The sequence below is a fragment of the Accipiter gentilis genome, chromosome 26, assembly GCF_929443795.1.
Source record: "Accipiter gentilis chromosome 26, bAccGen1.1, whole genome shotgun sequence".
Lineage (NCBI taxonomy): Eukaryota > Metazoa > Chordata > Aves > Accipitriformes > Accipitridae > Astur > Astur gentilis.
Window position 1 is genome coordinate 15,397,543 of NC_064905.1, and position 26,627 is coordinate 15,424,169.

The window sequence follows — 26,627 nt, forward strand, 5'->3', positions numbered from 1 at the left end:
GAAGGCCGTGAGGTTTTGGCCAGCTCTGGGGATTAAACCAGCAAAGAGCAGCTGTGGATGCTCTGTGTGTTGTGAGCCAGAACAATTTGAACTGGGGAGTTCAATGCTCATTCGGCTGTGTATCCAGAGAGCGCGCACATGAAATCTTAGTGCTGATAAAAGTGATGTACAGCATATGGAAGAGTTATTTAAGCAGGACTTCCCTGTGAAAACACACTCAGGGCTTCCCATCTTAGCTACAATATTTTTCTGGAGCGCCAACATTAAAGCAGTGTGTGACAGGGAGTCTTGCAGAGGACACCACTTCAGGGAGATGGAGGTCATTCAGCTCCTCACAACCCTCATTCTTTGACAAAAACACTTGGCAATCGACCTAGCTATTAGGAAGACACAACCATGCGCAGTCCTGACTGCAGCTCGGAGGATGTCAGACCCCAGCTGAGCCGACTGCTCGGGGATAACAGGTTATCGAGAGGGAAGAAAATGAAAAGAGAAAGTGTGTTTCTCTTACTGATTGAAAATTGGCAAGTCGGAGTACAGTGTAATAGGCAGTCGCTGGAGCCTCAGAGGGTCTCCCGCCGGAGTCACAGAGGGGGCTATAAATCTCAGAGGCACCCCCATAAATCTTAGTGCCACTCATAATCCTGAGCCAGGGCACAGTATTAGAAAGACAAGCAGCACGTGCCATTTCCATGTCAGAGATGCCCTAATAAAACTTCCAAATAGATTAAAAACCTGGGCAATGCACTTTCCACCCTGCTATTTTTAACTTTGGTTTCAATCAGAAGTATGAGAAACATTTATTTAGTCCTGAAGAAAGAGATTGCAAATATATTTTTAGCTTAATACATCTGCTTTTGGATCAAGTGTTTGACTTCTTTTAAACACAGCTGGTGGAATGATTAGTAAATCTGTCACTCAATGGGGGGACTTTCAGCAAATTTCTTGCTGTCCCCCAGCAACCTGAATGGTAAAGGCCTGAAGTCAGAGCTGTGGAAGAGTGACTAGATATGCCTGATAGGGAAACCATCCCAGGGAAGTGGCTTACAGATCAGTGGAGGAAACATCCATTACCTCTGCAGCATTTAGAAATTTTCAGATGTCAGAGCGTGGAAGTTCAAAAGACTCATTTTTCCTTTGCAGATGAAATTGCACTTTCCCAACAATATTCTCGCAGTTAGTTATTTCCTTCTTCTGAGTCCTCTGTATCCTTCAGCATTTTTCCAAATGAAAAAGAGGATAGCGAGGATGACTATTTTAAAAGAATTTCCATTTTCCCCTGGCTGCCACATTTTGGTTGCCATGGAAGTGCGCAAACTCCAAAGGGGACTGTTTAGTTAGATATTGTGCAATTTGTCAAGCTGCTCCTCTGGTGAGTCACTTTCCCTGGTTAAGTGCGTTTCAGAAATAAGTGTGGTCATCAGTTCCTGGTGATTTGCAAGTACTGCTGTTACCCTGTGACCTGAATTTCCTCTCCCTGGACATAATTAACTCTGCCAGGCAGAGATAATTGCAAAATCATTTGGTACACTTTTAAAAGGAAAGAAAACTTTTCCAGAAGTTGAAATCCTAATTTTTGACTTTTATTCTTAAAGACCAACCTCAGCTCACCGGTTCTAGCAAACTGCCAGAAAGAAATGACCCTGAGCTTTGTCCCCACGGACAAGCCCCCAAGCCTCCCGGATTCACCCCACATTGGAGAAGGAGTAGGGATGCGGACCCAACCTTGCTCCCAGCCTGGCTTGGCTGCCTTGTCCCCCAGGGCAGCCCCAGCACGAGCTGCAGGTTGCACGTGCTCTCCAAGGAAACGACAAACTGCTGCTTCCTTCATTGCAAAATACGCCCTTTGCCTCAAGACTGCGCAGTGAATCCCATCGGCAGTCAGCAGCCTGGTCTGTAGGAACAAGTACACCGTCTCCCGTGTCCCTAAAGAGGGTTTAGCAAGTCCTGCCAGCGAGCTCCACTCCATCACCCCCGGACCTTCCCGTGCAAAAAAGTGCGAGGAAAAAAAAAAAAGCACAAATCTTTCCTCGTTGTTCATGGAACTTCTGCCTTGGCAGACCTTGCACAGCTCTCCAGTGACTTTCCAAGACAAGTTAAATCTTGTTTAAGGTTATAATGGGTACTGCGAGGATGGCACCAGAACGGTGCATCAGGCCAGAAAGACAGGCAGATGCTGGGAGTGTCAGAGAAGACACTTACTGGCATCAAGAAGAGTTGCCAAATAAACACCGAGGCTCAGCCTTTATTTCAGGAAGGAATTAAAATCCTTTTAATTGCTAAATGCAGCTGGTCCTAATTTTCCTAGTTCTAAATTTTTAGCAAAATATATAAGTACCCTGCAAATGTAAGTTAACAAAGGACAGAACAGAAATAATTCCCTTGAAACAACCCGAATCAAACCTCTCACTAAAGAAAAGAAAATTCCTAACCAATTTCTGATTTAGAGCTTGTCTAAAACCGGATAAAATCTTTCAGTACTAGGAACATCTTGATGAAATTTGAAAGTGCTGCTATTTTTCAAAGTCTCTAGAGGCTAGTTGAGGAAAAAAACCCTCAACAACCTGTGGAGCAATTTTGCTGTTATTTCCATCAGCTCTATGGCTGAAGTCTCCTGTGATTTTTTCAATTGATCTAAAAAGAAATGTAAATAAACAGGAAAAATAGCAGAAGAAAATGTTCAGCATTAATTACAGGTACATAATAAATACCGTACTTGCTCTTCCACAGACAAGCCGCTATGATTGACTGCAACAGAAAGCCTGCAAAGGAGTGCAGTGAAATACAAGCCCGGCTGCACGTTATATAGATCAGCCAGAGCGCACTGTTTCCATGTCACTAAAAACAAATAACGATGTCCGCAAGATGCCTATGAATAATAGATCCTATCTATCGACTGGATAGCAGCCAGCATTTATATCTCTCCTTCCCACCTCGGAGCCCTTGCATTCACCACCTCTGCGAGCAAACCTCCCTAAGCAGCACGTTCCCCCCCCAGGCAGGGGGTCCCTGCACCCTGCGCTGCCTCCAGGTCTGGACCCTGCAGGCAAGTAAAGACCCCTTTAACTCTTTCTCCCAAGCCAGCTGAAGGGTGGATGGCACCTCGCGCCGCGTCTCCTTGCACACGGTAAACACCCACGGTCTTTAGGGCGCACTGGCGCGGTCCAACCGTTTCCAGCAGTGGTCCCCTATGGCACCTTGCACAGACCAGCACCGAATCTCTTCTTGCTCATGCATCCCCGCTGGTGCTCTTGAAAGGTCCCCCCTCGAGTCTGGCTCTCTCCTAGACGCAGGCTGTGATGAAAGCTTCATCCATCATTTCGCTTCCAGCGCAGGATGAGCAGAGCATCTCCAGTACTGTTCTCAGTCACGTAGATTATAATAAGTAATTTCAAGCTGTGTTGTCCAGGTATCCTGACATGATACCCTATCATGTCATGATACGAGTATACATTTCCCTTCTACTTATGGTATGTTTTGATCTGAACCCAGACTATATGTGTTTTGTTTCCACAACACAGTATAAAGAGAGCCCCCATGAAGCTGGGTTTATTTTTGGAGATCTCTGTTTAATTTCCCTCTGGGAGGGCACACAGGGTGGCTGCATTTACTGGGTGATATTTATCCTCCTTTCAAACTCCAGTGGGGACAAGACTCCTATAGTTACTCAGCTGAGAGAAACTGTGTTTATTCTGTCTCATGGTACTGTCAAAAGAAGAATAAATACCTTTCTGGAAGATCTGTTTTAGCCAAATGTATTTCATTTTAGTCAAACATAAGTTTTCTGAGTCACAGGAAGAGTAACTGGATTAAATTTAATAGTCTCCAATATACAGGAAGTCTCTTTTGGGCTCAAACCATATGAAGCAACACATTTTGTGCTAACAAAAAATAGAAGATCAAGCTAGGAAGCTGACAAGAGAAATATATATTTTGCTCCCTGCTTTTTTATACTTTCCACAACAATCAAATAATTTATTTTGTAGAAAATGATGGGGCAGATGAAAAATTGAGATGCCTCATTTTGCTTCAGAGGAGGTCAGCAAGCCCAGATGTGCCCTCGGTCTCTTTCCCAAAGGCCTCGGGTCCATCCTGAGCGAGGAATGGTAGCAACGTGCTGGATGTTAGCGAGGTCCCACTCTTCACAGCTGCTACACACTGGGGTTATTTTAAGCTCTGAAGACAATTTATCAAATTACATTTCTGAAAAATGGTACAAAGTGAGTCATATTTACTACACATTTCTCTTGCTGCAGGCTCTCGCTATTGGCTGCGGGATATTTATTACCTCTGATGCCTGCTCTGCGAATCGCCTTTCTGGGTCTGTATTTCACATTTAATGAGTGCTTTTGCAATTTCATGACTGTTTTCTGAAGTTAAGGTAGCACTGTGCAAAGCCTAATGGTTCACGGCCGTTTCAGACTTCACTGATTTCTGCCTGTTACTATGTACATGAAACTACTCGACTCCAAAATGTTGCTTCTCCCCCATTCTGCTGTGTATCAGCCGGTACTTTGAAAGCACAGACTTTAAGGGCAACAACAGGGACCAGCTCACCTCAGCCAGGACAAATTAGTCCACGTGGTGGTGACTGAACCACATCCAGCGGAGCCACGGTCAGTGATGGTGCAGAAGGGGGACCTCACGCTCCAGTGGGAAACGTCCAAGAGCTCACAGCCTCCTTTGGCTGACGCTATGTACCTATGATCGAGTCATTCCGTTTGGCTTAGGAAGGATGGATTCCTTGCTCATGCTCATGTTGGAGCATCCAAAGGCACAACACAGACTGCCACTGGCTCCGGCTGGGACTCTCCGTGACTGGTTACTGCCTGGCTTTTGTCACACTCATCCAGTCTATGCCTAGACCAGAGCTTCAAGGACACGAGTCGACCTCATGCCCAGCAGCTTCACTCCTCGGGAGAAGAGGCTATGGGCACATAACCTGCAGCTACGCTCTCTCTTGGCCATCCGCAGGTCATCGAATTCACATTTTATCTTTAAAGTACTTGGTAAACTGTGACCAGCACACTTAAGAGCCTGATTAAAGTTCTGGCTAGTAAGAATGTCCTTAAAAAGGACGCCAGTTTCCTTCAAAAGCAAATTTTCGTCTCTGTGGGGAACCGAAGTTCCCTGGGGACTGGTCTGAGACTGAGGAACACACGTTTACAAGAGCAAGGAGTTGCTGCAAACCTCACCACCCACTGTGCTGAGTGATGTGTCTGCAGTTTTGATCTTACATTTTTTTTATGATAAATACATAGTGGCATATGCGCTTAAAACAAGCATGCTCTGGAAAAAAACCACCACCAAACCTCCAGACAAATTTCCCCTACTCCTTCCCAAAACAAAACTGAAATAAACAACCCAAAACCTCTACAAAAACAAAATACACCCCTGCACTTGCTCCTTCCTGCTGGGGAAAGAATGACAGAACAGATGTATAACAGAAGCTATTTATGTTGGTTAATACATTACTGGGGAAATGCCGAGAGATTGCAGTGGTAAGTTTAGAAACAACCATATAGGAAATATATTGGAATAGAGCAGATCCCCACCTGCCCACAATGTCGTTCTACCAAGCATTCATTTCTAAGTGATGTGTCACAGAAATCCTGCACTAGGTTCGTGTGAAAAATACATGTGAAATACAGAGCGTGCTCGGCGCCTTTCTGTACAACAACATCCTACGGAAATTCTCACTCTTCTGCTTCCTCCTTGCTTTCACATTTCACAGAAATGTCCCCCTCCACTTGCAACCATCTCAAAGAGCTGTATTCAGGGTACTGGGAGTTATAATAATTCCTATACTTTGTTTTTCAAATTTTCTCGCAATTATTTGTAGTCAGAAAGTGCTCTTGTGCTCCATGGGAAAATATTGGTTTCAATGAAATTGTAATTTTCATTATCAGGATGATCAAATTAACAACATTAAAATAACAATGACAGAGGCATTCTCATTTCCCATTTCAAAGCAAAATAAAACAACACTTTGAAATGGTGATTCAAAGCATGTTGTTTAGCTAGAGCAAATCTTGTTATTTGAATCAAACCCACTGATCTTTCCCTGACACTTTTTATTAAAGTTGTTTCCAAATTTGCTATTCTGCAAAGTCTCAGCTTTTCACCTCTCCACGCTGCTTCTTGGAACAGAAACTGGCTATTGAAATGTCCCCAAAGGAAGACATTCTCTTTCCTAAATAAGAATAACGATGACAAGAACAACAATGAGAATGAAAATCACAATAACCTGATCCTAACACACGGGGCCGAGTTACAAGACAGCGATAAAGCTGAAATTCCCTCTGCTGGGAAGACTTTCTGAATGCTCCACCTGGACTCCTACTAATCAATGATCAGATGGTAAAACATATTCATAAAAGCTGTCGCTATCAAAGTGCCTTGCAGGCTCTTATTTCCCCCCTATCCCAAGCGCATTAGTATTTGGACAAATTGACATCCCATCACCAAGAAGCTGGTGCCTGGCCTCGTCCCGCCGGAGCTGTGCTGAGCTGCGCAGAGTTATCTCCGCTTGCCGATGGAGTTGTGTCTCCTTCTCGTCCCCTGAGCTTTGATGCCAGCCCAGCGTGCAGGAAATTAACTTCTGCCTACTGTGTTCACCCACAAGACACGTATCTGCTGAAATCTCCTTTGAAGAGAAGGGAGGCAAAGCCCAAAAAAGAAAGGGTGGGGAAAAAAGAAAGCAAAAGGCCTCTTTGCTGTCTACTTTTATCAGAGCATCACTTCAGATGTCACCATGGCATGTAAATACAGAAAATGCATAGACTGCCTGTAAATTCATTCTTGTGACTGGCAGTACCTCTGGTTTGAGTCCATCCTGGCCAAAAATATACTTAGCCTAAACTGGGACAAAGTTTGCCTGTCAGAGGGGGTGAGCCAGAGCTGTGTCCTGCAGCATCTAGCAGCTTTGGTGCTTGACCTGTCCACACGATTTCCCTCTAACCAAAATCCAGAGCAGACCTCTTGGGAGCGATGGATACATACGATCCACATCCCAAGCCACAGCTCATTAACCCTTTTTCAGCCTTATAAACCCTAAGTACCTCTGCCCTGACCTCAAGAGACTAGAGGTGTCAAACACCTTATCCCTGGCTCACCTCTGATCCTGCCTCACGTGAATATACACATACAACATGAAAGATCCCTCAGTTATTACAGACATTACTTACCGGACATATAATTTCTGCAAATAAATAAGAAATTCTATCAGAGTCCCGCTTGCAGCTATTTGGTTCCTATGCTTTTAATTCTTTTTCTTTTCTTTTTGAACGCCTTTGTATGAACAAGGCATTGAGAAGAAATGTGTATCACGGGCTCCTGCAGTAGGCAAAATCTCTGTAATAGAACTTGTGTGAATATAGGCCGCTAAAATGAAGGAGGTATTTCCAGACATTATTTACAAATAAGTCTCTGCTGGTGTCTCTATCACAGATTTACATCTTCTGCATTTCATGCCGTTTTCCAGCCACCTTATATTGTGCCAGCTTTCCCAAGAAAAATTGTCTAAAAGTAATCACAAGAGTCATTCACCAAAAAATCCCTTTAGGAACCCTTTGGACTTTGGGTCCTACTGAACTTTCAGGCAGCAGAACTATTGACTGAAATGGGAATTAGAAGGAAAACTTGCTACTTCTCTGACCTTTCTAAAGGCCAATAATACTTAAAGCCACTCAGTGTGCTCCATAATCTTTGGCACAGACCGTATAACCTTTCACTGGGCACCTACTGTATTATTTCTCCTTACTTTACTGGAATTTTATAGCTTCCCTATAATACTAGATGATCTTGTTTCTAACAGCAACAAAATGACTGATGAAAATTGATTGCACTTGGGTAGCTTTAGAAAATCTTGTTTGCATTTCTGTAAATTCCCTCAAAAGAACTCCCCAGGATAAATTTAGAACGGTATTTTTATGGTCTCAAATTTGAAGTCCCCAGTTCACAGCTGAGAGACCTGTGAACCCTTGGATCTTTTCTGAATCTGTGATTCACAAAACTACACTATGGTTCAGGAATGGAGGTCAAAGTAAAACCTGTTCAGCTCCAAAGCACGTAGAAAGATTAAACCATATGAACTGGAAGAAGGTTCATTGGGGAAGGCAACCCACCTTGGAGAAATATCACATCCCTGCTGCATGAAAGCTCCTAGGGAGAACCAAAGACTGTTGAATATCCCAAACTCATTCGTCTGGTCATTGGCCGGCTGGTCCCGTCCTTCCTCGAATTCCTCAGTGTGCCACTCGTAAGGGCTGAAGCGACTCACCAGGAAGAGGACAACGCTCACTCCAATGTAGGCAAAAACAATGCACATCCATATCTCGTAAGCCAAAGGATCCAGAAAGGAAAAAACTCCTGGTTTGGACTTCTGAGGTTTTTTTATCATGATAGAGATACCTAAGCTCATGAACGGTTTGGAAAAGTCTATAACTTCTTCTCGAACCAGAGTGATGGTTAATGGTGCCACAGCCACATCTGCCCTCTGAAAAGGAGAGACAGAAAAGAGATTTGCATTCTGGGGATAAAATATACCTACTAACTCCAGCTTACGTTCCTTTGATCTCTGTTTACCCCTGCTACCTCAGAAGAAATCAGACGAAACCAATTGCAAGAGAAGTGTTAAAAAGGAGCAGCCCATAATATTGGTGGGTTATTTCCATTTTATCACTACTGATTACCAGTTCTGTCCTGAAATCACAGCGTTTTCCTTTTGCAGCCACCTAGCTCTTCTGGTCTGATTTATCCGCTGATGTCACAGTCTGATGCAGATGATTTTTGCTAAAAGAGCTTTATCATCCAGACATCAAAAGAGGCAAGGAAAGGCCAATTGCCTGAAAAAGGATGCCAGGATGTTTACTTCCATCAGGAACTGCTTTTTGATTGCATAGCTGATGCAGGAGAAGAGGAAAAATGTTCCAGTGACACTGATGTGCACTCTCCACTTATTTTACAATCTGTCTTGAAAATGTAAAGGGAAATGCATTGAAATGGCTGTCGGCATATACTGTGAAACTACCAGCAGGAGACAGATCATCCCCCGCTCCAACACAGTAACACAGAGGCTTGGGCACTGATGCTTCCTACACCAATTTCCCCTTTCCCTACAAGGGAAAAATAGACCCCTCTGAAGGATGACCTAAACACCCCAGACTGTGAATTACCAGACCGAAGCAGGTATAGAAGTGCAGGGTGCAGGTGTATATCTGATATGATGAAAACGAGTGGCTAGGCAGAAAGTAGTCTAGTCCTATTGTTCACCAGTCATATGCTGAGTGTTTGAAATCTTATACTTCTTTCATCCTGTCATTATCATGCAAATATAAAATAGAGTAAAATTTGGAGATTCTACCCAGGGGAAAGTTTGACCTTTCAATACTTGTTCTTCCAAAAACGGAAAGAAAAAAATCTTGGAACTGTTGAAAGGAAACATTTTGACATTTCCATAGGCACAAAATGTGCTGCCCCTTCCTAAATTAAAATGTTTTACTTGGGCTGATTATTTGCATTATCAGAGCTGCAGTCCTCAAGACAGCTCCGGCTGACAGAAGGCAGGGCTCCTTCTTTAGGGCTTGAAATTGTTCTCAAGTACCAAGGGCAAAAGACAATGAACAAGGTTGGAAACTCACCCCATAAACAAGTTCTCCCACCATGCCGTTCCACGTTTTGGTGTCAGGGTCCCGGGCTCCGTACTTCCCATCTCTGACGATCTCCAGTCTGTAGTGGTAGCCAACGTGCTTCGCGATCTCAGCAGCCAGCTCCACGCAGTAGCCTTCATACCTCTCATTGCCTTCAAACTGGTTGGCATTCTTCTTGAGCATCACATACGGGTCTTCCTGGCACAGAGAAGACCAACACTGAGCCACGTTCCACATTCTAGAGATGCACACCAGGGGCTCGGACTGGAGCCCAGTCTGCAGCTTCTGGTCCCCTTGAAAAGCTCTAGCTTACCAAAGGGCACAGTCAACCCACAGCGGGCTTATTTTAGAAGGTTTGAAGCGTGTTTTTTATGGCGGTATTTTCTATTTATTCATGCAAAATCTGTGTGCGGCTTCTGCGGTGATGGGCCTGAGGGGAACGGAGGAGCTGGGGGACTTTGGGCAACAAACCTTTCAGTGCAGTTCTGCAAGGGCTATTTAGTGCATCTGAGCTGTGAGTTTTTAAAGGCATGTCCGCCTATGTAGGCACAGGCAGAATCAAATCTGCTAAACAGGAGAGAACCTTAAGATGTTTAACTCAGTTTGGGTATTGTGCCTTCTCTGTAGACTCACAGTAAGCATTCAACAAACAAGTTAGTAAACTTTCCTGTTTCTGCAGGGCAAGCGTATACAATGACACAATACATGATACCGTACATTATGGGGTACCTATTATTCCTTCATGATTATAGTGGAGATTTGTTTTTAAAGCTATGATTCATCCTCTCTGCACAATGCAGCTTATCGTTCCCAAAATTACAGTCCCCATTCTGTAGGCTAAATACAAAGCACAGGTATAATGTTTCTAATTTACCTATGCTGATGCCTCTACTGTCTTGTCGTAATCTTTTGTATTTTCTACAGTTAAGCATGAGAACTCTTTAATACCTATTTAATTAGTCACAGCAATTTTCAGATACCTTTATGGACCTGGCAGGAAACAGTAAGTGCTGTTATTATTATTATTATTATTATTATTATTATTACTGTTATTGCTATTATAAAAATGATATAGTACAAAGGAGGGCACACAAGGGGGAAGGGGGAGTCTGCACATCAGGGAGATGGGGGAGAGGGAAAGCTGGGATAGAAGTCACAGCACTTACTAGGATAGTTGTGACTATGTAAGTCCTGTTCTGGAGGCTTGTAGACTCATTGCCGCTTTGAGTATCTATGGCTGCTGGAACCAACTTCTCATCTTCATTCCAATAACCAATCTGCCGAATACAAAATCGGGATATGTCATTGATATCTCTTTGTAATATTAACTAAGATATGGTAAGAGGGTCATCCAAGCAGGATCAGTTCTCTCTGTATTTTCATACCCAACCAGAGAGCTCTCCTCCTGATTCTTGACATCTTTTGGAACTTCCCCATCCCACTGTACCTCCAGCCTGAAAATAATGTGCATGATATGCTACAGTAGCAGAGTGCTTGTATGCACACAAAAACATTTAGCACAAGGTACTGGCAGATTTTTGCCATCCCCTGCCTCATCCTTACACAAGTTCACACCGCCCCTGTGTGACTTCTGAATATTTTTCTAATGGTGAGCATGCCTGCTGCATGTCCAGATGCTACAGGGTGATGAAATGCTATCCTGCAGCTGAAATCCTGCATGAACATAGGACTAACTCTTAGGACATCTTGAGACAACAGGACAAAAAAAATCAAGTGAGAACAAAACAACAACCCTGGCCAATGTTGAAAAATTTGGGGTTATGAATAAACTGAACAGTTGTAATGGGAAGAACTCTCATGTTAAGTTGTGCTTATTAATAATCAGGGATTTGGGCTGATCTATCACTGCTTGCAGGTAAAGCAGAGTGCCAGCAAATATCACTAGGAAGATCATCGTTGAGGTTATCCACTTTGAGGGCTTGATTTTATAAGAGGTTTTCCATCACCTCATGTAAGTATGAAGTTGCCTGAGCTCTGCTCATGTGAAAGGAATATCTTATCAAAGCAAATGGGAAAGGGTATTAACACAGGGCACAACCAGGAGCCTGCTGATGGCAGATTAGAGATCATAACAGCTCAGGAGAAAAAAATCTATGCAGTCTTCTCTCTTCATTGCACAGACAAAAAGAGACTGAGGAAAGAGCTTCCAAAGCTCTGCCCTAGGGCAACATAAATGGAGACACATGTGTTTGTTTTGCACCTCTAACCCGGTGGATCCAAGTTACCACGTGCCTCGTGGCAGTGATGTACATGTCTTCCAAACAACTCTAATTTCTGTCAGTAAATACACAACAAAATCAAGACATTTAGCCATTCTCTTTCTTCTCCTCTAGACTCTCTCCAGATTGCCAACTTCTTGAAGTTCAGAGCCCCAAACTGGACATAATACTGCATTTGTCCTCTTATGAATACCATGTAGAGGAGGAAGACCCCTTTGTATGCCTTCAAAATGACACTTCTTTTATTTCTCAATAAGAAATTTGCCTTTTTTTTGCTTGACTGTGCTGGGCTCTAATCTCACATCGGCTGCTCTCAGGTGTAAGTATGAATTGGGGGTAGGGGCTGTAAATGTGGAACTTTCACCATTTGCAGTTTTTCTTAGTTTCAACAAATATTTTATTTTTCAGGAGATTGAGGGGGTGCAGGGGGATTCCAGTGAGTGCCCCATTCCAAAATATCTAGTAGCTCTCCTTTACCTCCTTTACTGAGTTACTCTTTGTTCTTCAAATAGGTAGTATCTAAAGTGGGACATAAGCACATGGAGTCAGATTTTCAAAAGGATTAGTGTTTTGGGAGCTCGGCACCCCTGAACAAGGCAAGATTTTTCAAAGTGCTTGGTATATAGAAAGGGATCAAGACACCAGAACAGCACAAATGTCTGTGTAGCTATCAGGACATGGGTAGTGGTAAAGCTCTTGTCACTTCAAGGAGAGCAGAATTAGGTCAACATAAAGGGTTCACCTACACTGGCTGGGGCAGACAGCTTTTGCCTGGCTCTGCTTTGGCTCATCCTTGGAAAAGAAAAGCAGGAGAGCAAAAAACAGACAGCCGAGTAGCTGGGCCTGAGCCAATGTGCCCTGCCAATAGCAAGGCTGAGTCGGCCAAGCTTTTACTATCCTGGAAATCCCTGCCCCACAGCTGAGATGCCCTCATTGCTCTTGATAATTCCTTCCATATGTTGTATTTTTTTAGTAATATACCATGAGTTCTCCCTAGTGCTTGGCTTTGCTCGTGCAGAGAGCTGGGAATGCACTCGTGACTCCACATGCAAGCCTACGTGAACAGAAATGTCTGTTGAGACCTAACCACACCGTAACTCGAACACCGGGCTGGTGCCTGACGCAGGATCCCAGGTCGCTCTCTACTTTACCTTTCTGATCCCATCATGTTTCATCTCAATCACGTGGAGGGTGTAGTTGGTCCTCCGTCCCTTCTCGTTAAACTGAACATTGCCAGACAATCCTTCAAAACGGACCTTAAAGACATAAATATCAACGAGGAGAGCAAATTGGTCAGCGTCTCACGTGGTGGTGATTCGGCAGCAGTAAGAGGGGAGGGGAAGAAGGATGGAGAGTGCGGTCATGTCTCTCAGATCCATGCAGGAGAGAGAGGACATCTATCTGACACCGGGCTTTCACTTGGGTTCACTCTCTACAGCATGCCTGGCCAGGTGCACAGCCATTCTCTTAACTTACCCCTTCTTTTAAAACCCTTTCTCTTAAAACTTAGTGGTCTGTTACTGAGCTCAGCAATACGTAAGAGCTAGATCACATGTGTGAGCCCACCACCTCTTGGGATGTGACAGTGAGCTAAATCAGCTCTGAACTCCTTGAGTTTTGTGGTTTTTTGTATTTTCTAAATCTGACCTCGAGTCAGGATTTGGTAAAGAATTTGTCAGTTCAAATCAGGAACTGTATTTAGAGGAAATATGAAACCATGGCCACAGCTACCAGCTGCAGTCTTTTGATAGAGGGGAGTCTATCAGTTAACAAGCAAATTCAATTACCTCTGCACCAGCCTAATAAAACCTGACAATTTAGTATTGTAAATGAAATTTGCATAGTAAACTTTGAATCATAAATCTCTGCTGATAACACTGCCGAGCTGAAGAGCGCTGCTCACATCACACCCCAGCTCCTGGACTTCTCTTCTCAGCATGGCCATCTGAATTGCTGCAAAAGTGCCCAGCAGTGGAGAAGGGCTTCCAACCGGAGTCACACACAGTGTGTGGGGAGCAGGCAGCGGGGACCAGGAACGTGGGAAAAGGAGTGCAAATTTGGGTCTCTATACAGACCACCTGGAGAAGTGCTCATGCCACTGGATGGGGAATTAAAGGTTTGTTCTCAGCCTTTCCATTTGCTTTGGACAAATCTGTTGTCCCTGCGACTGAAGTCTTCCCACATGCAAAATGGGAACAGGTATTTAGCAGCCTTTTTAAGTACTCTGAGATCCTCAGAATAAAGACCCATGATGAAGAAATGAGGATATATCATTACAGAGGAAATCTGTTGCTAATCTGCTTAAACTGTGTTTGTTTTCCAGCTATTATCACAAAGGTTTGTCATGAAAATGAACATCTGCCAGTATTTTCTGAAGCTCCTTCAAGTCAAGAGATATTCCTGGTGACATTTGGAGAAACATGCTTTTTCCTTCTCACAAGACACAACATGCCCATAAAAAAAAAAGATGCATTAGAAAAGCACTATTGTCTTAAGCACTCCCCTGCCTGCTTTTTCGTGGCCCCTTTGGTTTTCTTTTTAGGTTCTGACCGATTCTGAAGCTGAAGTCACAGGTGCTCATGCTTTGTAGCTTTATATGCACTCAAAGGCAGGTGTGCAGCACCAGTTTCTTCTATTTGAATGCATGAAATCTTAATCCTGTGATAAATGTGTGGCACTGAAATAGCAAAAAGGGTCTCTCCCATCCATCCTGGAGGCTGCAGCACAACTTTTCCATCATTCCCCATCCTCTGAGACCCACTGAATCACTACAAAATATAGCGAGGACTGATTTCAACAGTGCTAAGCACCAGTAAAGCCAACTGGAGACATGGAGCATTTAAGCACATTCTGGTTACAGGGTTAGTCTGCAGTTAGGGACTAGCTACCTGCTTACTAGATGTGGTAACCAAGTAACATTAATAAAAAAACTCTCAAAAATTATCATTATCTTTTCACAGTACAACTGAAACCTTGCTGTATTGGTTTAAAGCAATATTTTGTGAGCATTTTCCTGGGGGGGGGGAAGGCAATTCTCTTTAAGAAAAGCATACATTTTGCTGAAATGTGTTAGATTTCTGTTTTTGAAAAATTGCAGAATGACTCCTTCTTACACTAAACAGAAATAAGGCAATTTAGGAGCTTATTCCAGACATTTGAGTAGAAATAAGTAGAGAAACTTTTTGCTTTTAAACAGCATATAAAATTTTAGGCATTGGCAAATGGGAGGTAAAGAGAAAGTACACTGTAAACAGCTGTGAGACTTGCCCTAATTGTGAGTCTTTACAGAAAGGATAACTCAAACTCAATCTAATCAGAAGTTTTTCTACTTTCATCTGCCTCTTTCTTGCTACAATATTAAATGGTGGATGATTATTCAATTCATAGTTAAAATTTCCCTAGGAGACTTCTTCCCTTGCGTGTTTCAGAACCTTTATTTTGACCATTGCAACTGAACTGGTCACATCTTCTGAAAATTATAGTTTTTCAATGGTAAGGAAACAACTTTTGCAAATAAATCTTCATGATCTTTGCCCCAAATCACTACAGTTGAAAAATTAAGAGTTTTGAAATTGTTTTAATGAAGAGATAAGGAAACTTCAGAGGAGATTTTCCAACACACAAAATTGTATTTTCTAGCTAAGTCTGATTTTGATATCTTATTCTCATAAATTCAATAAAGGAAAATGCTTGAGAATCCATTGCTCATCAGAAGACTTCCAAGTATTTCATGTTTATTAGGTAACCAATCTCCCCGATGCATCAAGGAGGCTGATTTCATTATAAGGGTTTGGAGAAGCTATGACAGTGATTTGCCCAAGGTCATACAGAAAGTCAATGACAGGCTTGGGAACAAATTGAACCTGGGCAATAAATCAAATCAGATGCAAGATTTGGTTTTAAAGGAATTGTTGTTTACCAGTAAGAAAAAAACAATTCAAAACAAAATATTTGGGGAAATTTACATCTGTTGCAAATTAACCAAATTAATTTTGTTCTTCTTGCCTTCTTCACAGTTAAGGAAAGAAGATGGGATAAGCTATATTTGGATAACACTGAACTAGCAGTATTTCCAAGGAATCCATCTATTTTTGTCTGAAAAAAAGAAAAATGCTAGAAATTAACGTCAGTCTTGAAATGTAAAGAAATGTTAAAATATTCTACCTTTCTTAGTCTTTGATAAGAGTATATTGTTTTTCTCTCTCGCTGTAAGTTTCATGTAATGTTTTTGTTTGTTCAAAAATCTGAAGTTTTATGCAGGATGAAAACGCAAGATTATCAGATATCTAAATGGCTGTTATTAAGACTTCGACAAATCCTCACAGTATGAAACAAGCTATAATTTGGGCTTTGAGTTAACATTTTGATGACAGCCAACACATAAGGCAGAATTCACATGGTTTCAAGCTTCATTAGCAGTCTGGAACTGAAGCGAAGTTCAGAGACAATCAAAGGAGCTTAAAAAAATATGGTCCGAGCAGGTCTCTCTCTTGGGAATTGGAAGATAAAAATAGGGACCCAGGATTTTATGGGATAATAAATGGCTTTTCCATCCCAGAACTCCAACAGAAATTAGAGAAGGCTAGGACACATCAGTTGGTACCAGGAGAAGCAGTTTGATGGATTCACCCCTGAACTCCTCAGAAGATCTGGCTCTAATCTGGAAGGATCAGCTCCTCAACCTGAGCATGTCATTTGAGCATTTCTGCTGCTAATCACCCCTCTTCCCCCGCCCGCAGGCCGCAGTCCCACGCATCGGTTGGGTTTCGAACCTGCTGCAGCGCTCTCTGGATGTCGATGCCTTGTCCCCAGGGCACGGCCGGGTTGGCGAGGCAGTCCCCGGCATTGCCGCGACGGGAGATGTCGATCCGCTGCCTCCGCAGGTTCTGAAACGCCTCGGCCATCACCCGGACCCCGTCGTACGTCAGGGCCGACGTGTACTAGAAAGAGAAGAGTTGTATGTTGCCTGTTAGGGCGAGCTCGCCTCGGGTGTGCTGCGCTGGCTCACCTCACGGCAGCTTTTCAGATGATTTGCCCTCTTTTCATCCTTCCATCTATGAAGTTCAACAGTCTCTTGCTCCCTGTAATCACGACTGCGCTGTTGACTCACGAAAGTTGGTTCCTTCTCTCCCAGAGGATGGGAGAGTGAAGGAGAAGCTCCTGATGCGGAGCTAAGGATGGCTCTGCTTTGCCTTTTGCTATTCTAGCCCAGCTGCCTTCAGATTGTACTCCCTGAAGAGGAATCAGCCTTAAAAGCCATTCACCTGTTACCTGAGTCTTTCTATTTAATTAGAAACATTGACCTGAACTTTTAAGGAATACATTATACAGTGTAAATGTGAGCTACGCAAAATCAAATAACAATTGACCCTTTCCAGTCACAGATGGAGGCCAGAGAACTCTGTTCCAATGTGCAAAAAATGTGCAAAAGATGAATTTATTCAAGCGGAAACTTTTACAGAAACTGGTGTAAAACTCTGGCGTGAACAGTAACCATTAGAGTTAATTCCTTTTCCTATGATCACCTACTGATTTATTTGTTTGTAACTTTTTTAAACTAATACTTCCAAAGTTGACATTTCTATTGCTGAATGTTTGTCACAAGTGTATTTGTTTTCAAATGTCAGATAGAAAAAAAATCAACCTCCTCCCCTCCCCGCCCCTTGACAGCTTCAGGGTCTTCTGTGTTAAGAATTAAAATATATTTCCCCTCTGCTGTACACACTGATTTGAAATGCTCAGAAAGAGCATCTGGAAAGACTTTATTATCACTGGATATGTAGTAAACAAGTCAAAGGTTAAGGAGTTAATGAGGCTTTTTCTTTTTTATATACTGAACATTATGAGATGTTTAATCCTTAGCTTCGAGGAGGGTAAAAACTGTGAGTCTGAGTGAATACACTAACTTGTGTATTTCTTAGCAGGCAGCGATTCCTGCCTAATAAAATTTACACAATGTTGAGGCACCTGGAACAGATGATGTTCATAATTATACTAAGTGACAGGTTTTCAGAGTGAGATTAAAGAGCCCCGTGCAATCACAAAGAGGTGAGCATAACTTGAACTGAGCCAGATGGACCCTAAATTAAATGGTTTTTTTATACCACTTGCCTTTGGCCTCTTCCAGTCCACACGAGGATGCTCCCTGGCATCATTATTCCTCCACTGCTGCATGATCCTGGCGGGAACAGCATCCGTGTAATTCACCAACTGGAAGCCAGTTACATTGGCTCCGCTCTCCTTGAATTTGGTCAGGTCAATATCCATGAACCCCTAGTACAGGAGAGAAACAGGGGAAGCTCATCAGAGGAACACATCTCTGGGTGAACAAGAGGAATCCTGCCTATCTAGGCATATGGCAGCCAGCTTAGGAAAAATCTCTGCCCTCTGCAAGGCAAAGTCCAATTCAAGAGAGGCACCACTGCACCGACCGCACGGGGAACTTGCTTTTCTCACGGGCTCTGAGGTGGACGTACCTTGCAGTTTCCACCCAGAGAGAGAAATAGTCATATTAATGACAGCTCACTTGCAAGAAAGCTAGCAGCATAACAGAAAAATAGATCCTGAATAATGCTTGGATGAAACTAATAAAATTCTGAAAATAGATTAGAAAGAATTATTCACCCACCTCTAATTTTTATGGACTCAGTCACCAATGGATAGGCTAATTCTTTTCAAATCACAGTTTGCAGGGAAAACTAAATCCTGAACAATGAACTTTCAGCAGATCAAGAAGTGGTTGGTCAGTTTATCAAAGGAGTCTGTCTATTAGAAAAGCCGGTTTATAGGATTTCCTAATTTGGGAGAAAAAAGGCTACTATTTTGGACTTCAGATTACTAATGAAATACATTTCTTTCATTTCTTTATTGTTCTCCTCTACTTCTTGCCCACTGCATGTGATGAAGACAAGTGCGCAAATACACATGTGTATTAGGGTAGCATTGTAGAATTAGTCACTCCGGTTGAGTCAGAGGCGAAAAAATCATTAGAGATACACTGCAAGCAATATGGAGAAGAGGTCATTTTTTGGTCTCCCAGCTTTTGATCCTATCTCTTCAGCACTGCTGCTCTTCAAAACTGTTTGCTGTGCCTCCTTGCACAAAGCAGGTGCTTGACCAGAGACTCTGCCCTCCTGCTTGGGCTGCTGTGGGTGGGACGGGCTGAAGTCTGGTGCTTTTTCTTTTGGAATACAAGCATAAGAGATGTAGTCAATTATTTTCCCTAGTACCATTAGCAACCATAACGCATGAGGGAAAATGAACGAGGGGACTATGCGCAGTGCAATCACGAGCAATAGAAGAGCTTGTGGGAGCTCTGCCTTCCCTCTGCCCTCCGCCACGTGCTGCTGGTACTCGTTCTCCGCAGGCACCTTCTCAGTCTACAGCCAGCTTTCTCTTCCCTGCTTGCTCGCAAACGTATGATGATAGTGTGAGTTAAAAAAGCCAAGTCACATTATTCCCATGAGACGCTGGTCAAGTTCCGAAAACAGTGCTCTCTGTGCATAGGCTGGGGGAGCTAATTAGCATATTAACTTCCAAGGTCAGGATCAAGCCGTTAGATGCAAACCTGGTCTGGGACCAGATAGCTTGCAAGGAAAAGACTAAATTGCCCTCCGACATCAGCATCAGACCGAGGGAGTCATAAGTGACTCGAAAATGTTTTTAAAGACTTTCACGCTTTTTCTTCTGGCTTTTTGTAAGCAATTTGGCATCCACTTAGAAGGCTGAGGATTGGATATAGGTGTACAGTTGCTCTAAATAGATGATTTGTTTTGCTTCAAAATGCAGTGATTTAGGTTTAAAAAAAAGTTATATTTTTGTGTACGTATTGCTCAGAATGGTGGTGAAACCTACATCAATCTTGTTTGTAATTGCTAGCGTAGGGGTTTCAGAAAGCCAGAGCTGTGATTAATGAATAGGAAATGCAGAGGGATAATTGTCCCTGACATCTTAATGCATTTCAGGCCAAGTGTTTTTTGACACGCAGAGCTCCTAAGGTTCAGTAAGAGGGACCTCACAGGTTGCCAACTGGTTATTCATGGCTAGGACCAAATTGCACTGACATTTTGCTTCTGGGAGGTACTCAGGGGAAAAAGATCTGTCAAAAGAAACTACCACACACCAACTTGCAGTTTGTGCCACCAGCTCCTCCATGGAAGGCCTACAAAGGCATGAAGAAAAGTCCAGGTTCACAATGGAGTATAAGATGTCTGGTGTCTTTAGGCCCCTCAACAAGCAGACTTAAACAGGAAAAGTCAAAAAAAAAAAGATTATGATGCCAGTGACGAGGCAGCAGCAGTTGAAAATGCTGTCTCTCACTGTTTTCCCCAAACAAAACCACAGTATTCTGCAACTGAAGCAAATATTCAACAATATACATTGGGACTCACCTCATATAAAATTTTAAAATGACCTGAATAGACAAAAGGAATTATTTCTTCCTGAAGATTGTACTCATTTTTCCCCACTGATTTTTGACAAAATTCAGGTCCTTTAAAAAGTATGGAGACCTCTGAACATTTTCCAGTTGTTTAAGGCACTTGGGACCATAGAGGACATCATTAACCTTGAATATGTCTTTGCATTTCAGCTGGTATCAACTGCTGAAATAACTGTTTTCACCTGTTATCCCTCCTCCACATGCCCCAGCAGCAGGGCAGTCCTAATTACAAAGGCATTTTAATCACCGCACCACTGGAATCTGCTCAGAGCAGGCCTGGGTGACACGACAGCCAATGAACTGGGAATACCAGAGGTCAGATTATTTTAGAAAATAATTCCCAGAGGAGGTGGATTCTTGCTGGCTAATACATAAACAAGAATATATCACATATTATGCAAAATGTCTCTTGAAAATGCTTCTATTGACAAAGTAGTATCAAGAATTAAATATGCTTATCTGTCTTTCTGGAATATCAGTCAGTGCTTGTAGAAAACAGGAGAATTACAATACTTGCGAGTAAAGAAGTCATCTGTCACCTTGTACTAATTATAGCCACATGTTGCAAAAAAAGGGACCTTTTCTTTAGTTTTCAATTGGCCATGTCTGGAAAACAGAAAATAAATTTTTCAGAAATGACTAAGAAAAGACTGCTTCCCACTACTGAGGGGCAGCAGACATGCTTTTGCAGCAAGGTGTTTAGTATCAACCAATTCAGGAAAGAACCAGCACAGAAATGCTTCCCTTTGCCATCCAATCAAATACAGCAAGAAGGGAACAGTGCTGGAACGATGTACTCCATGGCACCTCCGTGGCCAAAAGCCTTTCAAAAATTTGCCAGTGAACACTGGAAGAAGCTCGCTTTGCAGCAGCGGGCTGTTCAGGGAAATGAGCTGAGCCCCTGGAATTTGGTGGTATGTGAGTTTCTTCAGGCTCTTTAGACCTGGACCGTTTGGGACGTATCTGTTGGACACGCAGGTATCTGGCTTCATCTCCCTACGCAGCACTGCCAGTCCCCCGGCGAGGAAGAGGAGGAATACAGGAACACGCTCCAGCCCAGGCGCTGTGCCAGCACCCCGGCAAAGCGAGCATAGCAGGATCCCGAGGCAACACGGAGCTCCCCAAATAGGGTCACTGCCTGGGATGTAGGTACTCCCGGGGAGACAACTCTTCTGCGGGCAGGGTTCTCTCTGGGAACCATCAAAACCAGGCTGGAAGGGACACCACATCAGCCAGCCCCCGCTGCCCTACAGCAGGATTAGCTGTCCCTTCGATTTAAATTCACGTCACAAAATCATCTCAGCAAACCGAAGAATACGGCCTCCTGCCTTGCGTATGCCTGGAAAATGCCCAGCTTTCTCTGAATGCCATCGGATTAGCAGGCTGACAATAAACCGCAAAAAATCTGGACCCATCGGCGCTGATGGGCTGAGACAGCCTCCCTCCTCCACGCCTGCTCTGACCCACGGCGGCCGCAGCACACAGTTTGAGCAACAGCCGGGCTGAGTTCAAAGGAGGAGACTTGCTCTTTAGCCCATACCATCCGCTGTTCTTTCTGCATTAACGAACCTCGCAAAGCGATTACATGCCCAAGTCCCACTGCTAGTAAATAACACGGGCAGCTGTTACAGACCTTCATGCCTTCAAACAGAAAACAGAACAGTACTGGGAAGGGTTTTTCCTCCTTGTATTTTCCTCGCTGCATCTGTTCTTTATGCTGTTCTTAAACTGAAGACAGTTTTCGGCCAAAGGTTGTTTTACTGTCCCATTTGCTGCCTTGGTTGCTGGGAGAGGTGTCAGCAAGTCACACATTTATATTCCTCTCCACTGCTTGTGGGCTCAATCACCAAAGGAAATGCATAATGCAGGAAGACTGATGACTTGAAATGGGCCTCATGAATCCATCTTGATTAACTGGTCCACAAAGGATCTGCCTTGAAAAGAAAGTCCCCCAGAAATGAGCCAGCTCCTTATTTATACCCTGAACACCAAGAGGAGCCAAGACAGCGAGTGGGCAGCGCGGGCGGCTGTCAGACGGCGCAGGGAAACCTCATTCCTTTGGGCATGACCCTCCTCAAATCTGCCAGCACCACTTACGTCCCTGCACCTCTCCTTTCACCCTCGTATTTCGCTCCCTCACCGTCCTAAACTTCTGCCTCCTCTCCGCACGCTGATGACACCGGCTGGCATTGCTCCTTCTGGGACATCATCCCAGCCCACGGAAATGCCGCAGACAGCAGCAGCCTCACCTCCGTACCCAGACATCGGCAGGCAGCCGGCCACTGCCCCACACCTTCAAATTCTCTCTGTATTTCACTAAGTAGGTATTAATTGCTGGCGCTTTCCCTGCAGGGTGCCTCCTTCGAAGCTGTGGTAGCAGGCAGCAAGGGCTGAGCTCTCGCAGCTCATCACCCCATAAACCTCCCTCCAGCCCAGCCACAGCACAGCTTAAAATCGCCGTGCCTTTGCTCCAAGTCTTGGCTTTTCCTGAGAGAAAGGATGCTAGAGAGTCTCCTTGAAGACTGCCACGTTTCTGAGAAACACTGTTGTTTTCTTTCCTCCCTCTGTATTTTCTGAGCCCTCCAGATATTCCCCTGAGACTGGCAAAGCTCATCTCTGAACGAGGAGATAGAAAACGCCCCTTTCCCTTGAATTGCCTGGAGAAGGCTTGTCAGCTGAACATAACACAGTCCCCTTACTCCTGGAATGAGTGCTAGGTTTTTTTAGTCCCTTTCTGTCTGGGATGAAGAGACTTGAGTCTATTTTTTTCTTGTTCTTTCTTTCTTTCTTTTTTTTTTTTTTAATAAACCACACATGGAAATACTCCTTTTTAAGCAAAAAGCATTTAAGCAACTCACGCTGAGCTTGGGTGGGTGCCACAGAAACCTGTGGCAGCATCAGGAAACTGGCCAAGCTCTCTTTAGATGCTATCCATGTATGGCTTCCAATTCCAGACTGCTTCCTCCTAGCAGACTTTATGATTATAAGAAACTTTGCAAAGCAAAACAATTGCTTCTGAACGGCTGTAGATCAGCCGAGTGAATGCAAAGTGGCTCCTGTCATTCCAAGGTACGGCGGTGTCTTTCTGCAGGGAGCAAGGAGTCGAGTGTTTCCAGACGGAGCATCCCTAATATACCAAATTATCTTCAAGCTTGACTTCTCCAGTGAAGCATCATTCCTCACTCCCATCACTTTGTATTAATAAGGAGGGTACGTCAAAAAGGAGCCCATCTGCTCAAGTCTCGTTCCAGCATGCCTTCCAAGAGGAGAGGCCTTCTTCTCTTCTGCAGAATTATTAATGTGTCAAATCTCATTGTGGCAGCGAAACATGCGAGTCCTCACTGTAACAGAGAAGTCAGTGAAGAAGAAAGGGAAAAGAAAGATGGGAGGAGGGGACACTATCAGACAGGGTCCCAATCCTGCAGTTTGATGAGTCTCTTCTGTCCTGGGGTATCGATGCAAAGCAAACCAAGTCAGGCGAGAATCCAGACTTCAAGGACATGGGGCTGGAGATGACCAGTAACTTTTTTTTGGGCACAGCCGTACAGATTTTCTTTGTGGTGTTATTTGCATCAGCCCTATCCAACTGCTGCAGCACATTCTGGGTATAAATGATCATATGCATCTTGTTGGAAAGCTCAGTCCAGGCAGAGGGACAGATGCTCTAGGTAGATGTTTGTGCTTTAGAGAGCTTTCAGAGCAGAAACTGATTTAAAGGTTTGGGAAACGTGCCGTGTAGTGACAGATGCTAGGACTTCAGTCAAAGATATGATTAAGGGATGACCTGATCAACAGTTTACAAGGACCAAAACGTCAGTAATGGAATATTTGGTCTAGCAAACAGAAGCATAAATCTGGTGGAGGAAGCTGAAGCTAGGCAAGTTTTAACTAGAAAAAAGCACCAATGAAGTCACCATGAGGAAGATGCTACAGATTTACACGTCACCCCTTGCCAGTTGAGCCAGGGTAATGGATTACGAGACTGCAAATAGCTGAGGAAACCTGTTAGTTTAACATGCTTTTGCTGAGATTTAAGCAAACACATTTTTCCTTCCAATGGCTGTAATATAATCTGTCAGTTACTCACCTGATGCTCAGTGATTTTTTTAAGCCACAGTAAGTCAGTCATGCTTTTGAGCCCTCATTAGCTACTACAAAAATCCTTCCAAGGTTGCAGTTCATATTCTCCCGTGTGGGCAATTTTTGTATCAAAACCAGATGATTTTCTTTTACATGAGACTCTCTAATTCAAGCAAAAATTAATTCACGGCACTGCTCTGTCTTTTACTATCAGTAATTCAGATGAGATAATGTTACAAGGGTTTCTTCTGCTTGATAATCTTTGAATCAGGACAGAAAAGCTGTCTGGAAGTGAAATGCAAACCTCAGAAATTTCACTGATATATTATATTGTCTTCCTCCGCCTGGAAAAACAAGTTTTCTCATGAGCCTACTTGCACCAACCTCTCAGAAAGAGGAAAGGTCTAGCTGGTATAATTTTAGAGACCTAAAAAGAAATTAGGACATCTCTTTCCAACATAAGAATATCATTTTTGCAAGACCAAGCACCTTGAGATCTTAGCAGGACAAGAAGCCAATGCTGTACACATCTTTTTGGAAACTCCCACAAAACGGAGTTTCCAATCAGCTAGTGATGCAAACCTGAATATTGCTGACCTTCTTTGTACCCTCAGTCAGCAATATTTTTCAGGGGGCAGGAGACAGCGTTGAGAACTGCGGGTGATTAAAATAAACACGGCAGCTTTCAAGACGATGGCAGGCTGAGAACTGCAGCGTTTTAGCTCCAGGCGAGCTGAATCAGGGGCTCAGTGCAGGGAGCAGAGCCATCGACACACGGCCAGCGCCACAGGTCGCACTTGTGCCGTGGCAGGTACAGCTTCTTGCACTAGGCTCGTACCCAGCACGGGCACAGCAGACCCTCCCCACGCAGCCACGGCACGTGCTGCGGGATGTACGAGTGCTGCATTGCTTTAGGGGAGCCGATCTCTGCCCCTGCTGGGAGAACTTTGCTCCCCAGGGATGTGGACCTCTTTTTCGACAGCCAGTTCGGGAGGGTACTCCTCCTTCACTGTCTGCACCTGCTGTCAGTCTCGGGTCACTATCTCAGTCCTGGTAGTGCAGAAGTTCTCCCTTCCATTTTCGGAGGGAAAAAAATGAGAGACGCCCATTTAAACCACAGGTTAAGAGAATCAAACCAGCACATTTTGCCTGATTCCTGCACACACAAGCCACTCTGCTGACAAAGCTGCTGTGCTGGTAACCTCCAGAACTACCACAACTGCTTGCAAAGTGAAACTCTGTCCCTGGCCTAACTCAGCACTGATACAAGCTGATGTAAAATGACACAGGAAAAAATGCTTACCTCTGCTAATCACCTCTGGTTTTATCTTTACTTTTCCCTGCTACCCCTAGCATCAGCAATCTCATACACTTATCCATTTAACTTCAAACGAGAGCATTGGCTAAAGAACAACCCGGACTAATGCGCCAGGAAAGAAAAAAAGCTAGAACACTGTATGTGGCAGCTGTCTTTCATACTTTACTTTTAAAGACAGGTCACACGAATGTCACTTATTTTAAGACAAAGATTTTCCTCTGCCCAAGAGAGCTGATGTTTCCCCACTACTGACAGTAGTCAGCTTACATCCCTGGCATAGGACAAACAGATACATGAAGCCAAGGTTATGGGGAAAAAGCCTGTAACATCCAAAGAAAGGAATCCCAGAAGGTTCGAAGGTTGCTGCTCTGATAGTATTGACTTTATTTTTTTTTCTTTGTGGTTGCTAGATTGATGCTCTCAAAGGCTGAGAACAAAGCTTAGAAAAATAAGACTCACAAAAACAAACACTTCTTAAAGTTGCCAAACCTCTTTGAGTTCCAGAAAGAAAAATAGAGATACAGAGAGAGGGGGGGAGAGAAGGAGATATGACTGCAACCCCCCAGTGCCCCTACACCTGACAAACATCCAGGCTGGCAGCTGGTAAAAGCTAATTGGGGTAACTCTGATGGGTACCAGTCGAGGATCAGGTTTTCGTGAGTTTGCAAAAGCCATAAACAGTGCCAAATTTGCCTCAAGGAGAGGCAGGGATGCTCACAGGAACCCTTCCCCTGGCAGTGATGTTGCAGACAGACCTTCGTGGGATGGGCAGGGCTGAGCAGACAAGACAGCTTCTGTCTTTAACAGGCATAGCAGAATCGGAAAGGATGCTTGCCCATGGCCTAAGGTACAGAACGGTTTCATTTTGTTTGCGAACACAGAAATATTACTGTCTCACC

General features: G+C 43.8%; 1 protein-coding gene across 2 annotated transcripts in view; it reads right to left on the reverse strand.

Moving 5' to 3' along the window:
- GRIA1 (glutamate ionotropic receptor AMPA type subunit 1) overlaps positions 1-26,627 on the reverse strand; it is a 127,986-nt gene that overhangs the window by 28,772 nt on the left and 72,587 nt on the right. For both annotated transcript variants that reach the window (XM_049829632.1, XM_049829631.1), the window contains exons 6-11: positions 18,002-18,163; positions 16,663-16,830; positions 13,042-13,146; positions 10,817-10,927; positions 9,642-9,848; positions 8,127-8,497 (exon numbers count right to left, since the gene is read on the reverse strand). In XM_049829632.1, the coding sequence (XP_049685589.1) occupies positions 8,127-8,497; positions 9,642-9,848; positions 10,817-10,927; positions 13,042-13,146; positions 16,663-16,830; positions 18,002-18,163 (1,124 nt within the window). The remainder of the gene's footprint in view (positions 1-8,126; positions 8,498-9,641; positions 9,849-10,816; positions 10,928-13,041; positions 13,147-16,662; positions 16,831-18,001; positions 18,164-26,627) is intronic.